Source organism: Morone saxatilis, unplaced genomic scaffold, assembly GCF_004916995.1.
Source record: "Morone saxatilis isolate NCDOM2014 unplaced genomic scaffold, NCSU_SB_2.0 Contig1, whole genome shotgun sequence".
Lineage (NCBI taxonomy): Eukaryota > Metazoa > Chordata > Actinopteri > Moronidae > Morone > Morone saxatilis.
Window position 1 is genome coordinate 14,175,817 of NW_023339651.1, and position 17,725 is coordinate 14,193,541.

The following is a 17,725-nucleotide window of genomic DNA, read 5'->3' on the forward strand; positions in this document are numbered from 1 at the left end:
ATGTATTTACCTCCACTGTAACTGTCAGTATCCTGACATAACATTGTTTACTTCTAGTCAGTCATCAAAGGGATTGAGAAAATCCACAATGAACAGTAAGATTTGTCTGTAATTGTGTTTTTGAAGAACAAACTATTGTAGGAGCCGTAGTATCTGGCAGACAAACAAACCCACCAGCCTGTGACGTTATTTACCAGCTCTGTACTGGTAGTTTTCTCTCGCTGATGTTACAAAGGTGTTTCTTTTTGCAGAAGAAGAGAAGCGGAGTGGAGGGACTCATAGAGATTGAGAATCCCAACCGTGTGTCTCAGAAGAGCAAGAAGGTGACTGAAGTGGATGTCACTGCTCCCAGAGAGCTGTCTCGCAGGGAGAGGTAGGTGTCGCACAGTTAGCTTCTAAAATTACACAATGTCTTCGACCCTGGTTGCTGACGTCAGGCTCTTTATTTCGACTAAGCATTATTTTTTATCTTTCTCTCTCCATCAGAGAGGAGATAGAGAAGCAGAAATCAAAGGAACGCTACATGAAGCTTCATCTAGAGGGGAAGACTGACCAGGCCAAGGCCGACCTGGCCAGATTGGCTATCATCAAGAAACAGAGGGAGGAAGCTGCCAAGAAGAGAGACGAACTCAGGAAAGGTGAGAAGAACCACAATTTGACACACCAAACAATTCTTGGTTAAAGCTCCAGTGTGTCAGATTCATGTGGATCTATTGGCAGAAATGGAATATAATATTCATAGGTGTGTGTTCATTAGTCTATAATCACCTGGAAATGAGACTGAAACGAGGAGAATGGTTTTTCGTTACCTTAGAATGAGCTGCTTTTAGAGTCAGTGAGTCCTCTTCCACACAGTCCGCCACGTTGAACCATCATGTGGAGTTTTGCAGCCACTGTAGTGGAAGACTGAGCAGTATTTAGTTTGTTGCAATCTGCAACCTCACTGCTGGATACCACTAAATCCTACACACTGGCCCATTATGAGTAGGGTTTATTTAGTTCTGTTAAACAATCCATTCACTGAAAATGCACATCAGTACATACAGCAGCAAGCAATCTCCGCACTTCTGTTTCTGATTGTCTTAATTCAATACTAAGTGGGTTTTGTTGCTGGTTTCAACACATTCATTCAGTTCAGTACAAAACTATGTCTGTGTAACCACTTTTTTTGTAAGACTAAATGCCCAGCAACCATCTACAGTACATCAACAGAGTTCTCACATCATGTTTGTTTCAGGGTGCTTCTAATCAGCAGGTTCAGTGCTGTGTAACAATGGTGCTTTCAGTCATCAGTGACAGGCGCTCCAATAAAAAAAGCTCCCCATGGTGATATGACTCATCATTCTTGGTTAGTCTTGAGGATTTGTTTAAGATTTGTTCATACATGTACAGGACAGCTACTGTATACACATACATGGACATGTCAGGACAGAAAATAAATGCTAATGAATTGTAGTTAAGAGAAAAAGGAGGGAAGCTCTAACAAATATCTTGGCATTATGTAAGATTTTCTACTTTTTTTTTTTTTGGGTTGTTCAAGCAGGCTCTCACCGTGATTACGATTACAGGATCCACAGAGCAGTTAGTTTTGTTTGTGTGCTGCACAAGTTGTTGAGCTTTTTTATTATTTACCATTTTGAAACTTAAATCCTTCCTTATCTCCATGATGCTTCTTATTTTTCTTTACCAGATAAAGAAGCTGAAGAAGCCAAAGGAAAGCGCTAGTCCCCTACCTGAAGGCTTCGACGTGCACGTCAGTCTCAGAGGGATGGCGAGAGGTGGAGAACGGGGAGGGGACCAATTCGAGTGCCGTCAGATCAGGGGTACTCCTGAACTCCTGTCCCTCATTTCAAATCGGAGGGGCATGGGTCTTCCATGACGGTGTGGTCAGGACAGGAAAAACCGGTGGATCAAAGCGAGATGAAGAGGAATGCAACATTTGGGATGCCTCTAGTTTTCTCTTAAAATCGTTGGGAGGAGACAATCGCAGGTTTTCCAAGTGCTTCACTGCCTCTTTACTCTTCCCCACCCACCGTGGTTTTAATTCTAAAGCTGCTGAAGTTGTTTCCTTTCCTTTTGATTCATACATCTTTAGCCAATACAAGTTTACTTAATGACTGGACAGATATTACAACGAGCGTGCATGAGGATTTCTTTGGTGCTTTACTTTTCTTTCCGTCTCGCCTGTTTTTGTCAAATCATTGGCAGATGGAGAAAAGAACACTATTCAGAGGATAAACTGATAAATAGGAATTATACAATGTAGTGTAGTATTTGTGGATATCTTGCAGACATTGGTATAATTGTAACGTTTTTTTTTTTTTTCCATCATCCAAACATGACTTAAATATTCAGTTTTTTCCACCAGCTTTATTTTGTCCCAGTGTTGGTTTTGTTTTGAGCCCCCCTTTTATTTTATTTTGTCATTTACAGTTGGAAGAATTAGCAGTCCTCAAACCACAAGACACCTAGAAAGTAGAAAATATTTAGCTTCTTTTGCTTTTTCACAGCTCTTTCGCCCCAAATGTACTCTCACGCACTTAAACCATCTTATTGCTGTCAGTTCAAAAGTGTTTCAAAATGTTTTGTACTCCTTTGCTCAAAGCACCAGGAATATTACTTGAATTGCCTATAATAAGCATTTTTAAGTTGTCAAACATCAGTGCTGGAAAGCATTGTCTCACGCTGCCTCAGTAACTGTGGCTTTGCCCTGTTTCTGATGGGATCCTCTGTGGCTCTGTTGGGAGGGATTGTGTCTTTGTTGCCTTTTCAAAGTTTACACAGGACCAGTTCACTGTCTTTATCCTGGAATTAAAGTGCTACGAAGAACCTACACTTAGTTTATTATGTACATTTACACAAGTGTGCAAAATAAACTGGTAACTCAGCATGTGCTGGGATTTGGAAATGCCTTGATCAGGAAAACAGTATTCCCTATAATATGGAAGTAGCTTAAAGAGCAAACCACAAAGTGAGAAATGTAGACGCAGCATAAAAATATATTCCTCAAGTTTTCCATCATGTATTTGAAGTCATTTTTAAAAATAAATTCATTAATAAATAAATAAATGACTATCTTGTATTTCCTATTCAAAATGTTGATTCTTCTCTTTCAGTTACTGACTTTTACTTTTATTGTTGGTTCATTTTGCTGTTGCCACCACTAGACTGCAGCATCTGACAGGGTTATAGTTCATATAACCCTGTAGCTGTTTTGCCTCATTCATCTGCAGAGCCATGACTCGGCCTGCACTGTTCAGTCAAATATTTCAGGGTTAAGACTGTAAGTTTGTTTCTGTGGTTATTAGCTGAGCTCCTCCCATCACATCCTGGATGTTTAACTGTATTGTACACACAGAAACTATATTAAAAATGATTTTATGAATCTGCACACTTCTGGAGAATCAAAGTGTTCAATATGAAGTACAGTACATGTATATAGCATTATGAAATAAATAATCCATATCTTTATTTCTGTAAAAACTTTACAAAGTGCTTCACATACAACAACGGCAGCAATAAAGAATATTAAATGTGCAATAAAAAGTATAAAGTCAAAAAAATTATATTAAAATAGTATTATAGATTGTTTACACATAATTCTGCAGTTCTTATTTATAACTATTTGGCTTGGCTTGCATGGCAAACGGGTAAAAGTTAGCAACTACCAGTGAATATGGGGCATTTATCAGTTTAACAACCAGAGTTGTAGAACAAACACTAATCTGGAAGGAGAATTAATACTGGAGTCAGCACTGTTTGCTACAAGAAGTTTTTGGTTATTAAACAGTCTAGATTTCATACTGATGCCTCTATATGATCTACTTAAACATCAGGGAGAAGATTGGTTGTTTCTGTTTTGTTATTAGTTTTTCTTCTCGGTGGAAACACTTCCACTTTTGTCCACAGGGGCCGCCAGACAACACAAAATGAGAGCTCCATGTTGCTGCTTTAAGCTAAGCATGAAAACAGTAATGCCTCAATGTTGTGTTTACAGCGTGTTTCTGCTGGCCCCAAGTGGCAAAAATGTATTATTGTTATTGCAGGAAAAACAACGTATACTTAAAAAAGTCCTGTTTAAAGAGGAATTGGAGGCTTGAGGTTGACCCACGCTGAAATAAAAATAATTTTCAAACTGACTATAAAAAAAAACATACATTTACAGCGAACATTGATAGTTTCCTCTTTTGGTCTTCTCACATCCTTTTAACTGCTAAGCATTTAGCATTTACAGAAGTACACACTAACCACAACCTGCAAAGCAGACATATTAACAGCAGACCTGTGGCATAATACTGCACCATTTATGAGGATACAATCTGCAAATGTCTTATTACATAAAGATTTGCACTCTCGTCTGGTTGGAGGTAATAGATTTTGTTTATGTAAAACTGAATAAAAAAAAAAAAGTACCACTATTACAAATGTGTCTTTACAGCACTGACTTTTAAATCATAGTGTGAGAGCTGAAAAATCTCTCTTCCCCCTCACAGCTGACACTTCATCCGTTCAACTTCCTCATTCACTGGCTTGTGTCAGACCTAAGAGCACGCTTCTGAAACCAGAACGAAAACTGGCAGCCCAAAACACACACACATAAACACACAAAGACAACTACCACAGAGGCAGAGGCGACCGGTCTGTACCTTCTTTCCCTGATGAAGTAGCACAGCTGGACCCTGTGTGGACGTTCTCAGAGCAGGATACATTGTGGGGCTGAGAAGGTCAAGCAGAGAGGTGGTTTGACTCCACTGCCAGCATGCTCCGGCAGTCTCTGAGCATCCTGAAGCAGTTTGGCTCTGCGGCAAAGTAAGTGACTGATTTCTCCTCTGATTGTTTTTGTAGAATATGTTGGATTGAAGCTGTAATGTGCACACCAAAGTCTCCCACACTTACATGTACACTGAACTCAGGGGCTTTCAAGAGCGTGTGCGAACCCAAAAGGGGGATGTTTTGTTGTAGGATTTTGGTCTGATGATTTACACATGATCATGTCAGGTTAAGGAATCATATTTTAATTTATTTCAATTTCTCAGTGAGTGACTATGGTTACATACATTTCAACTTTTGAAATAAGAAATATTTCAACATCTTATAAATAAAAACTTCCTAAGTAATGAAACACTCCCTTGTTTAGGGCACTGTGAGGTTTTGCAGCTGTACGTCATTTTGGTGTTGTATATGGTGGTTAATGTCAGCTACAGATATCTAAAAAAAGACAACTTAGGTAGTCTGCCCTTGTGCAACCATTAAACATTTAGCCTCTTCCCGTAACTGTTTCATGTAGCTTTTGTTCAGCCAAAGTCTCACTTTAAAGCTGCTGCTGTGGGTCACTGTTACAAACCTTTCCTCAGGAATCTGAGCGTTAATCTTAGGATGGATCACTTCAGTTCTACAAACATTGAAGGCTCATTTTATTTTCCTCAAACACAGAAACTTTTATGGACTTTCACAAAGCCTGTGGGAGCATCTGCGCATTATGTACCTGCTTTACTGGAGAAGTATTTATTTAATCTGCGTATTCTGCTTTGAGGAAATGTTGAATTCTGTTCTCGTTTTCACTGTTGCAGACGCTGTGTTGAAAAGTGTGTAAAGCTGGCAAATTGCTGGTTCCTCTTTAATGGGAATCATGATGTGTGGGTTTTGAGGGAAACCTCAGGCTCTTCTATGCGTGAAAGCGTGAAAGCTAGAAAGATTCTGCTCATCTGAGTCAACAAACTGACTTAAGTTTGTGGTGTATGTTGGCCACACACACTGTGAAAGGCAGTGGTCATCTAATTGAGGGTTGGCACTCTGTTATGACATCTCTCTGAGAGAAAACACCACTTTAACAGTTTGTTTAATCGAGAACCTTTATGTTCCTTCATGTGCTACACAGGCTGATCTGATCTAGAAAGGTTCCTGTGTATGAAAGTGACACAAATGAGCGGGTGAACAAATCACACCTACACCCTGTTTGTTTTTTTTGGTACAAACTTGCACGCAACATGGCTAAAGGTGTGTGTGTGTGTGCATGCAGGCCAATGCCGTCTCTATACCTCTGACGCACTCTGGTTTAATAATAAACCTACACAGCGTGCATCTGCAGCAGAGCAACGTGGGCTACCACAGCGGCATTTTACCCAGTTCTCAGTTTGTACTCATGCTGTGACCTTGATGAGATGATCATTTGTGTAGAAAACATGAGACACATGCACACACGCAAGGTATCTGCAAAAATGCACGGAACTAACAAACAGGTACTGTATCTTATGTATGAACAGAGCCCAACACCCTAAAGTACATTTATTACGAGTGATGTGTCAGTTTTCTGTGTCACTGTGGTCAGGGTACAACCCCTATTATATCAGAACTGAACAACACAGACATACACACCAACACAGACTTTTAGTTCTTAGTAAACCATATTCACGACTGCTCACATGCTCTGATGTAATAATGAAATAATCTATGCCTCAGAAGGAAAAGTTGAACTGTGAGTCAGAGATTGAAAAAGGGAACTGGTGTGTGGTTCAGATACTTTGGGGAATTCTCCTGTTTGTGTTTTTGGAACGTCAGATGTCAGGTTCACTGGAGGAAATAAGAAACTGCACCTTGGAGGTACTCAAGCTCATCTGACCTCTTTGCGAACTGGGTTGGGCTTCCTTTTGGTTGCTTGAAGATGTTCTCAAAGCAGCAGAGGAGTTTGTTGTGTTTCACCTCTGTTCATCTCTTTCCCTCCTTTTTTTTTAAATGTCTGTGAGCAGAGACAGGAGAGGGGTTTTGGTGTTTCAACCCCTCCCTCCTCTCTCTGAATAAAAACCACAGCTGCAGCCCTCACACCCCAGCTTTCGGTTGGTGGATTCATGTCAGGCCTAAAAATGTCCTCATTAGTCAGCCAGCAAATCTATTAAGAACTCAAACTGTGGTTTCTATTTTATTATCATCGGATTATTATCTGCCTTAATAGCAGGCAGCTTGTAAAATCCTGTTTCTCAGACTTTTTCAACAGCACACGAATGCAGCACAAGCTTTATTGTTTTTCATTCAAAATCTAACATAGAAACTATATGCTGAAAGATTTTTTTTCATGTCATTTCTTTGAGTATTCCATTTAAAGTTAATTTTAAATTGATGTCTTCTTATTACATATTATCATTATTATCAGATAGAAATCTCAAATGACACATAATGACACTCATTTCTGTCCAAAACCTTCTTAAGAAACCCTCGAAGAGTACAATATACAATGACAATATACACCACATGACACCTTGATATTTTGTTCTGATTAAAAAAATAATGTATAAAGTGTTAATAGTGAGCTTTAGAGGTGCTGGTAGGTAGGTGAATTTTGTTACCTTTAGACAAGCTAGCTGTTTCCTGATATATATAAATGAAAGTGATGTCAGTTTTCTCATCTAACTCTCTCCAACGCAAGAAAGTGAATAAACATATTTCCCAAAATGTTACACTGTTCCTGTCATTTTCAAACAACACTGGCAACCATATTCTAGTTCCAGCTAAGTGAGATGATTTGTTGCTTTTCTTTGCATTATTTGATAGTAAAAGGCATATTTTTACTATATATAATAGTATATCTTACTATACTATATTTTTAGACTAAATAGAGAAATCAAGATAATGATAGATAAGATTAATTGATAATAAAGATAATTGTAAATTGCCATCCTAAATGATAATAAAAGGGCATTAAATATCGTAATGGTTGTTGACCAATTGTTGCCGGCACTATTTTTAACATCTGTTTTGAAACGTGTATATTCACTTTCTCACACAACATACACTTCTGCAGGTCACAAGATGCCACTGAACTTCTACACGAGGACCTGGTTTTGGTGAGAATTCAGTTTCATCCCTACAGCTTTTTTTATTTTTCATAAATGACTAAGTGTAGCTTTAGCTGCATTTTGTACATTTTAATTCAAACGTTATTGTTCCATGAGCTATAGAAGATACGCCCACCTAAACTCACACATCAATCATTAACAGCAAGACAACATAAAAACACATTAAACATACATAATCAATCACCACAGCATACATTATTTTGAAAAGAACATAAGTTAATGACATTAATGGCACCAGAAGCAGCACTTGGTGATTAACTCTTTAACAGACACTGACACGTGCAACAGCTTTGCTGCTGGTTAACAGATCACATTGTTTCTGAATGAAGGTGGAGCAGCGGGTGGAACCGGCCAAGAAGGCGGCTCAGGTCCTTCACAAGAAGCTGCAGGCCTGCATGCAGAGTCAGCAAGGGCTGGAGGCCGAGAAACGAATGGTACTGAAACTCCTGAGTCTATGAGTCTGTGAAACATTTGATTGGTTGCTGGAAGGTGTTACATCCACTTTTGTTTCCACAGAAAAAGCTCCCTCTGATGCTGCTGTCTGTCAGCATGGCGGAGAGCCTCAAAGACTTTGATGCAGAGTCCTCTATCAGGTGATAGGTTTGATCCTCTGCAGTTATCCATCCCTTCCTCCATGCTCTTGACCTGAACTCTTAACAGCCGTGTTGACTGCTGTCATGAGAAAACCTCATGACTTTAGTACGGTGGTTTTCAGTTCTGGGTGAAAAAGAAACAGGATCCCACACACTGTCTACAGCTTGTGACTAGAATGTATTTTTTTAAATTCTATTCATGAATTTTATTTTTAGTTTTAGTTTTGAGGCTCTGATAGTGTAGCTATGTGAGTTTAGGTCTCTTTGCAAGCTCTCCACATTGTGCAAGATCCTCTTGTGTTTGTGTTTAATGGTTTCTTTCCGACTCATATCTCTTTTAAGATCCTAACATAAATGTGTGTGTTTGTGTGTGTTGTGTGTGTGTGGCAGGAGGGTGGGTGTTGGAGATGTGCTGTTTCATGGAGAAGATGCTGGCCAGCATGCTTGCAGACTTTGAGATGAAAGTGGAGAAGTCAGTTCTGGAGCCACTCAACAAGCTCAGCGAGGTGACAGTGGCTTGTACTGCGTGTTGTTGAACAGAGACTAAATACTAGAACACTGATGGATTTCTGAATGTAGAAATGTTTAATCTAGGTTAGTTTTAAGATCCAACATGACTGTAAAAAGCCAATAAGGAGTGAGCTGCCATAGTGATGGGACTTCTGGCTTATTTTAGCAGTAAGAGTCAAACTGCTCTTCACGTAGTACCACTTATGGCTTTTAAGCAATGTTTTGACCTGTGATTGGTATGTGTGCACATATATAATTTAAGATTATTCCATGTTATCATACTAAACTTTATTAAACCTTATTATTTTTCAGAATTCAAGATTGTTCAATTATATTTGGTATAAATACCTTAAATAAAATGAAAACATCAATAACTATCACACTTTATGGAACATTTTATTGGTATTGAATTATGTTTAGCATGTTGGTGAAATAAGATGCAATGCGCTTAACTCCCATTAAGACTATGCAAACTGCAAACGGTGTGCTGAATCGTAAATGTGTAAAATCATAAAATAAAGGACAAGGACAGAACTCCGAACAGACTTTTAAAAAACACTTCTTTTGAGTTTTCATGTATTTTAAATCACGTGACTCTGGGCCTGTGCTTGTGCCCTATAATTACTCCTACCTGTGTGTATTCATTGGATAATTGCTCTTGAACCAGTTTGAGTTTTTACCCCACTATTTGTATTTGTTTCCCCTTCTAGGATGATTTACCAGAGATTCTCAAAAACAAGAAACAGTTTGCAAAACTCACAACAGACTGGAACAACGCACGAATCAGGTGAGTTACACAGCCGCAGTCCAGGCTACGTGTGTTGCAATTAATCCACAGTCAAAGAGGTTAATATATATTTGACAAATTTCTGTCTGTGTGGTCAGGAGCCAAGCCAGCACTGGTCCCCAAGCAAAGCAGGATGGGCTCCGGGAGGAAGTGGAAGAAGCTTGGAGGAGATTGGAGTGCATCAAGGTACCAGTACTTCCTTTCACAACCACCTGAGCTGCATCAAGCGTCCACCCGTGGTGCACCCGTGGTGTCGTTTAGCAAGGCACTGAACCTATGTGAAATCAGTACGGTAGCTTTTACCTTTAACCTCTCTGTTTTTCTGTCTGTGTAGGACCAGTACTCTGCAGATCTCTATCACTTTGCAACTAAGGAAGAAGACTACGCTAATTACTTCATCCGTGTAAGTTGCAGTTGTGATGCTGTGTGCAAGCAATATAATAATAATTTTACCTCACAGAAAGTACGCATTAAGCTGTAGTCGAACCACAGACTGCTGTATTTACATCAGCAAATTTACCTCTCTTTTTTCCCCCCAACGATAGCTTCTTGAGCTGCAAGCCGAGTACCACAAAAATTCACACGAGTTCCTGGACAAAAACATCAGCGAACTCAAAGAGAATCACAGTCAGAAAGGTGAAGTTAGTTTGCACCAGTCTGGGCATGAATTTACTCGTCATTGCAATATTCTGTACTTATTTCCTCTTTGTACTTATTTGATTCCACAGGGCCCCCGCTAACCCTCTCTAACCAGAAGGTCTATGGGGAGCGTCTGCTCTCTCATTTGTCTCAAAGCAATAGAGAAATCGCTGCACCCATCCAGGAGTGCATTCACATGCTGCTGAGAACGGGCATGAGAGAGGAGGTAGGACTAACGGGAGCATTCAAAGTGATAATCATAACCCTCAGTGTGATAAGCATTACTATTACTATTAGTACTATTACCTTGGGGCTCCCCAGTAGCTCACATTGGTAGGTTGTGTGCCCCATGCACTAAGGCTGAGTCCTTACCCATCATCCCCTCTGTCTCTATTTCCTTTATCCAGTGTTCATACCCGATTATATCTACAACTTTTGTCTTTCTGTTGATTACGTTTTCATTTAAAAAAATGTGTAATTTTATTGGTGCTAGATTTATTTCGTCCTTGGCACTGCAAAGAGATTTCAGCTGTCAGAAACCATCTACGGTCCTTAAACTTCTATATACACACGGTTAAAGATGTGATACTGGGCATTTTGCATGTAGATACAAATTGCTGGTTGCTTATGAATTGTCATTTTAATTTAATTTGCAAAAAAATGTATGTATGTAATGTAAGACTAAAGGTCTACGGCCACGCTAGCAGCTTCGTGAGGCTGTTTTGGTACAGTGGTTCTTTGAGCCAAATGCTAACGTCAGCATGCTAACATGCTAATGTGAAGCAGGTATATTGTTTACAGTGATCACCATTTTAGTTTAGTGTGCTAGTATGCTAACAGTTGCTAATTAGCACTAAACACAATTTTAAAACTCTCTTGTATCATAAGATACATACAAATATATATATACACCTATATATACATTTTCTATTTATATATATATTCTGTTAAGTATTGTAATATAATTAGTATTTCTATTCTTTTTCTTTGTTAAAGTCTTGACATGTACTACACTGCTCTGCTTTTGGTCTAAGTCCTCTTTGTAACTGGAATAAAACAGTATTAGACCTGGCCATGGAACTGATTTGTACTCGGCATGGCTGGTCTTGACTGCGTCGGTGCTGTTATCTCCTAGCTCTCCAACTTTAACACTCCTTTTGTCCATCTTTGTGTCTGTCCTCTCCTTCCTTGTCCCGTAGGGTCTGTTTCGTCTGGCAGCAGCAGCCTCAGTGGTGAAGAGGCTGAAGACCTGTTTGGATCAAGAAACGGTCGACCACAGCGAGTTCAGCATGGACCCTCATGCTGTGGCCGGTAAGGATGCGTGTTCTTAGATTGCCTCTTAGTGTAGGTTTAGTTTTTGTTGTAGGCGAGGTCTTCCTCGTCTGTCCAGCCAATGTGACTCTCACAGCTCAATCTAACTGCCCAGTTCCTCTTCTGTTAGCTGCTCCAAATACAGCCCTGTGTTGCAGCTTCCAGTAATGTAAAAATAGGCTACATAATTTCCTGTGTGCTAGAGAATTTTTAGAACAGTAATATGAATGCTGACTATAGCATGAATCACTGTGGGAGAAAATATGTGTTTTTAATATTATATATCTAACAACACAAAAATGGACTGTACAGTAAGTTAACATATTACCTCGGCCTTTTTAATTACAAATAATGATTCATCTCTGAATGTGTGGTGTTAGGAGCTTTGAAGTGCTACCTGCGGGAACTTCCCGAACCTCTCATGACCTTTGAACTCTACACCGACTGGTTTAAAGCAGCAGGGTGTGTATAATATCTACACCATTTATCTCTCATTTTTACTGTGGTCTGTTTCTGAGTTTGATCTCTTTCCTCACAGGGAAAAAGACCTGACGGAGAAGCTAGAGCAGTTCAGAGTACTACTGAAGAAACTGCCACCTGAAAACTACAACAACCTCAGGTGTGTACGCAGTCAGGTGTCTCTTTGCACTTCTGTTTTCTGTATCTGGCAATGACACATTTACAGTATATGTCAATGTCACACTACGGTGTTAGTAAGGCTTTATCATTTCAGGAATAAAGAAAGACATCCTCATAATCAACTTAAATTAAATGCATTTTTAGCCACTAGCAGCTTTATGGATGAAGCTCTGTCAGTCAGTCCACCTTTTTGGTCAGATGGAAGTTTCACCCACCTGTGGCTCAAAGAAGCAATGTCCTTAATTATGCATAACTTTAAGCCTTAATATAATTAATGGGTATATAAAAATTCCCCACCTATACAGTTGTCATGACACTTTTGGAGCCAGCCTCAAGTGGCCATTTGAGGAACTGCAGTTTTAGGCCCTTCTATGTTGACTTCATTTTTCAGCCACAGAGGTTGCCGCTTGATGCTAACACTCTGAACATGGTAAACGTTACACCTGGGGAACATCGGCATGTTAGCCTGGCAGAGCTGCTAGCATGGCTGTCGACTCTTGTTCGGTTTATCCAACAGGTTTTAAATGGGTAGTAATAATTTTACATTTGGGTATTTTACTGCCTATCTGTCAGCATCAATAAGTCATCTACTACTTGCTTACTGTGACAGTGGACTACAATCTTTCTCTTTCTTCCTGTCAGGTACCTGGTCCAGTTCTTGTCTCTGTTGTCTGAGCAGCAGGCTATAAACAAGATGACGCCCAGTAACATTGCCATCGTCCTGGGCCCCAACCTACTCTGGCCAAGAGCTGAAGGGTGCGTAGCGACCAGATCCATCTCACTGTCTTTACCCTGCGTGTACTATCACCATACTTTATTCAAATGTGTTTCCCTGTCCTGCCTTCTCTTCCTCTTTCATCATCTTTGTGTCCTAATACGAAGGAATAAACATTAGTGACATTTCATCAACCAGACCAGTTAGTCACAAGAAGCTGAACCACAACATCCTTTTAACAGATGAAGCGTGAAAGATGGTTGATTGGTTAACACTTTCTTTGCAATGGGGATTTTTGTGTGTATTAGTTGCAGGAAGAGAATGCGTGAATACACAGTGAATAATCACAGTGAATAATCACAGTGGTTAAACGTAAATGGAGATTTTCCTAGCTGATGAGACTGTAGTTTTTACTTTGGTGACACCCTGGTTGAATATGACTGAAAAATAACAAATTTTCTCTAACCTTGAAGAAGAGTTAGCATCACCATAGTCTGCCAGTCTCACGTATCCTTCTTCTTTTTGCCTCTTTAGGGAAGCTGCTCTGTTTGACATGGCCTCGGCTTCCTCAGTACAAGTGGTGACGGTCATCGAGCCTCTTATTCAGTACAGCTCCAGCCTCTTCCCCGAAGGTATACAAACACCAAACGCTGACAAACCCCTTCATGTGACATCAGAGTTCAGTCTTTAAAGGGTTATTCTAAAGCAGTAGTTATGTAGTTTTGGCATTTTATCATATACTAATGATCACATTGTACGAGTCAGATGATCAGATGCATTTGTAAACATCAAGGCTCAGGAGAAACATTATCTCTAGACCTCTACTAACAGCTCTGTTTCTCCTACTGTTTGTGCACTGTGTATGTATTAGTTCTTATTAGTTAATTAGTTAATTAATAGGTAATAATAATTATTTATTTAGGAATATGTACCATATGTGCACATGGTAATCTGATTGATACAGGTTTTAAAACCAGATGTAAACTCTTCAAGACAAGAGACTCAATATTATGTGTTGATGCATGTGTCATCCTAATGTCCCTATATCAAAGGTGTGAAGTACAAATACTTTATTATTGTACTTTTTACTCCTCACATTTTTTTGCACCATTGCATATCTTCCCAACATCAAGATGGGTGGATATTGTGCATGAAAGTAACATGACAGAGACTCCACCCTATTTGAAGTTAGCTTTGTACAGAAACAGTCGTGGGAAATGTCCTTCAGAGAGTACTGAAGAAGAAGTTGAATCAGTACTTCTACTTTTACTGTATTTTTTTTTTACATTATCTGTACTTCAACTTGAGAAAGGAATGCGTGTGCCACTTCTGCCCTGTATTTTTTTAAATTACTAGACAGTATTTACAAATACTATAATTTACAAATAAAACTTGACAACAGGCAACTTTGAGCTGTCCTGTCATTAGCTGCTGTTTTCATAAGTCTAAAAAACATGAAATGCAGTTAATGTACCGTGTAGACATTGCCTTATTTTTAATGTAGTGAAATATTGTTAAAATGTATAATAAGTAAATAGAAATTAACAAATGTAAGTGTAAATGTAAATAAAGGCACCCTTGGCTTGTATTTAAGCCACCCTGTTATGCCACTTCACCCATTCTGGAAAATGCTAAACTAAACTTTTTGTGGAAATCAAACTGAAAGTCACCGCATCTATTGTACCCATTGCACAGGAAATGCAAACAACTACTGCAGGTCAAAGTTGAACCAGAAAGTCTGTCTGTTTATAACAGACAGTTTGGGGATTTTTTACCTTTCGAAATAGATTTAGTCTGGTCATTTGACTTCTCCTAATCTTACCCAGTTCTTGGTAGCGTTATCTGATCTCAGCAATACATTTGATGGCTATAATTTATAATTATTTTTTAAATGAAATGGTGTCTATTTAATATCATACATTTAAAGTTTTTCACTTTGTTTTATTTTGATCAGCGATATCCTTTGAGATCCCAGACATTCCCGAGGTCCCGGATGGGTCCCTGCCAGCTCCTGTTGCCCAGTCTCTGATCTCAGAAAAGGAGAAACTGAGCAGATCAGTCTCCTCTTCTTCATCCACAGCCTCCTCCTGCTCCTCTTTTCACCTCCCTCTCTTAAAGACAAACAGGTACTGCTCTGTAAGGGCAAAATTAACAATTTGAAGGTTAAAGGGTTAAAGCTGTCCTTGTTTTGCACGTTAGTGGCTCCAAATGGTGGCAAGAGATTACTGTGTGGAGTATTTGCACCTCATTCCAGGATTTTAACCATTGTCTTTTTCTTTCCATCAGCACAGCCTCTCAGGACAGTGGTGGCTTCTTCCTGGTGAAAACTGGCTCTGTGAGTCGCAGTGGCACCTCCACATGGGCCAGCCCTGTCGCTGAGACAGCAGCCTCAACCCATCAAAACACAACATCCAGCAGCTCATCCTTCGTCAATACCAGCCCCGTCATGGCCTCCAGCACTTCCACTGCCTCTAGCTCGACAGCAAACCAGAGCCAATCCCTGCTCCCTAAAGCAACAGAAGCAGCCCAGAAGCAGTGCTCGGATCAGAGCCCGCTGGAGCCAATTTTGGAGGCACCTCCAGATTCTCCCAGAGCATTCGTGAAAATTACCTCACCGTATAAACGTAAGTCCACTGGCTGTCCAAACCTCAGATGTTGACTTGTTCAGGCACCCCAGCACACTGGTTAATTTCATTATTGTGATTTGGATACTGGATTTCCCAAAATGCAAATCAATTGTGTCTTTTATTACACGCTTCCCACATTTCAAACTTCAGTTCACAACACAGGCTTTCTGTTATACGTTTGAAGCCAAGACAACTCTGATGACATTACCATGACATCTTCAGGGGTGTTTCCTCAGGAGTCCTGTCAGAGCCAGAGAGGTCATTATTCAAGTCTTGTTACAGGTTGAATAGTACTCCTCATAACAAGTAAACCAATATTCATGTGTAAAATTGGTGTAGTGCCCCTTTAAATGACCCAAACCACCAACAGTGTTTACCAACAGGGGCAGGAGCCGGGCACAAGCACGTCTCATTATATAACTCTTTTTATTGTGTGAATATCCTGTACAGTTTGTTTTTACGTCTACCATTTTTCCTCTCACAAAGTCAAAGTGGCAGTTTGTTAGGTCAAGCTTACAGACAGAGAAGATAATTTTACTGCTCTTGTTGTAACAACCAGGAAGTACACAGGAAACAGGAAGCCTCATGCCACTGACCAAAATATCTCTCTTGGGTCTCTTGGGTAATGCGTCATCGCTCACATTGTTGCAACTGCCTCAGTGGTGCTTGAGGTTGAAATACTTTCACTTATTTTCCATTCTCATCCTGATATGCCTGACTACAAAACGGATCCCCTTGTCAGACTGTTTACTTTATTATGTTTAATATACTGTTCTCTTATGTTGTGTTAAGCAGTAGTGTTTTATCATGTTTACCATCACATAACCGACTGAGGTATTTTATAGTGTTAAGTGCAAATCACTTGGTAGAGCATATATCCACACCAACACTGAAAAGTTCCTTAAGTTTAAGTTAAATTTGTCTTCCAGAATTGTTTTTCTAACTAATTTGAGTGCAGCACTCTTTTGCAGCAGCCACTCACAAATGTTAGACTTCCTTCCTTCAACTTGAAAGCAGGATACTGGTCATCTAAACACTGATGACCATCTAAAACTGGAAATTCAAAATCCAGTCAGATACAATCAGATATGATCAGTCATACTTTTTGGAGAACATTTGTAAGTTCTGAGTTTCACTGAGGACACAAAAGTCTGTAGATATAGTCTTGGACTGTATTAATTATATTTACCACAATACATTTTCTTGTTAAACATTAGGGACACATTGGCACCAAATATAATTTCTGTTGGTTTACAAATTGATTAGAAATTGTAATTTGCAATTTTTGGGTTATTTAAATGTGTATGTTAGTTTTATGTTAAATTGGCTAAATCTAATATTTGCACATAGTCTTGTCACATTTGTCTTTAAAATTCAGTTTAAAGTCAAATTATGCAACTTTTACTAAACAGCTGCTACAGTGGCCACATGTGACAGTTACAGGATAAATAACCTGAAATTATGAATTAGAATGAGCTGTTTTTATCTGCAGAGGGAGCAGGTCCTCCTTTACAGAGTCAGCCATGTTGGACTGCCATGTTTCTACAGTAGCCCAGAGTGGACAAACCTAATACTGGCTCTAGATAAGGCGTCTTTCTTGAGTTTGTGGCAATCTGCAACTACCACTTCCTTATAATTCCACTGTCTGTTTCTTTTGTCATCCTACAGCAAAAAGGGCTTTCAACTTGAACAAAGCTAACCAAGGAAACGAGCAGATCGCAGTGCAGTTCTCCAAACCCAGACCTGCAGCACCTCCCAAGCTCCAGGCCCCTCCACCTCCCACCACAGCCCCGGCGGCTGCGGACACAAGGCCGACACCCGCACCTCGAGCTCAGACGACCAGCCTCAAAAAGCCTCCTCCGAGAAAGCCTGGTGTCAAAGCCCCAAACTGCCCTCCGCCACTTCCTCCACCATCACAGGCAAAAGCGGTTCCTTCTATAGCACAGTGAGAAAAAAATGACTAATGTGCCATTTGTTAATTGTGTGAATTGTCTTGTTGTTCTTTCAGGAGTAACATAACACCCCCATGACATCACTGTTGGTTGGGGTTACAG

The 17,725-nt window shown here is 39.7% G+C and overlaps 2 protein-coding genes across 2 annotated transcripts in view; both read left to right on the forward strand.

The window, feature by feature from the left end:
- Positions 1-3,087, forward strand: part of pdap1a (pdgfa associated protein 1a) — a 4,600-nt gene extending 1,513 nt beyond the window's left edge. The window contains exons 4-6 of the mRNA XM_035667091.1: positions 252-373; positions 487-638; positions 1,691-3,087. Of these exons, the coding sequence (XP_035522984.1) occupies positions 252-373; positions 487-638; positions 1,691-1,725 (309 nt within the window). The 3' untranslated portion in view covers positions 1,726-3,087. The remainder of the gene's footprint in view (positions 1-251; positions 374-486; positions 639-1,690) is intronic.
- A 1,446-nt stretch (positions 3,088-4,533) lies between these two features.
- sh3bp1 (SH3-domain binding protein 1) overlaps positions 4,534-17,725 on the forward strand; it is a gene marked incomplete in the record, with an annotated part of 13,621 nt that continues 429 nt past the window's right edge. The window contains 18 exon segments of the mRNA XM_035662716.1: positions 4,534-4,809; positions 7,796-7,838; positions 8,180-8,284; positions 8,367-8,442; positions 8,837-8,949; positions 9,664-9,740; positions 9,839-9,926; positions 10,075-10,143; positions 10,286-10,376; positions 10,469-10,605; positions 11,579-11,690; positions 12,071-12,152; positions 12,229-12,309; positions 12,972-13,085; positions 13,579-13,676; positions 14,999-15,170; positions 15,331-15,668; positions 17,340-17,725. Coding sequence (XP_035518609.1) covers positions 4,760-4,809; positions 7,796-7,838; positions 8,180-8,284; positions 8,367-8,442; positions 8,837-8,949; positions 9,664-9,740; positions 9,839-9,926; positions 10,075-10,143; positions 10,286-10,376; positions 10,469-10,605; positions 11,579-11,690; positions 12,071-12,152; positions 12,229-12,309; positions 12,972-13,085; positions 13,579-13,676; positions 14,999-15,170; positions 15,331-15,668; positions 17,340-17,620 — 2,127 coding nt within the window.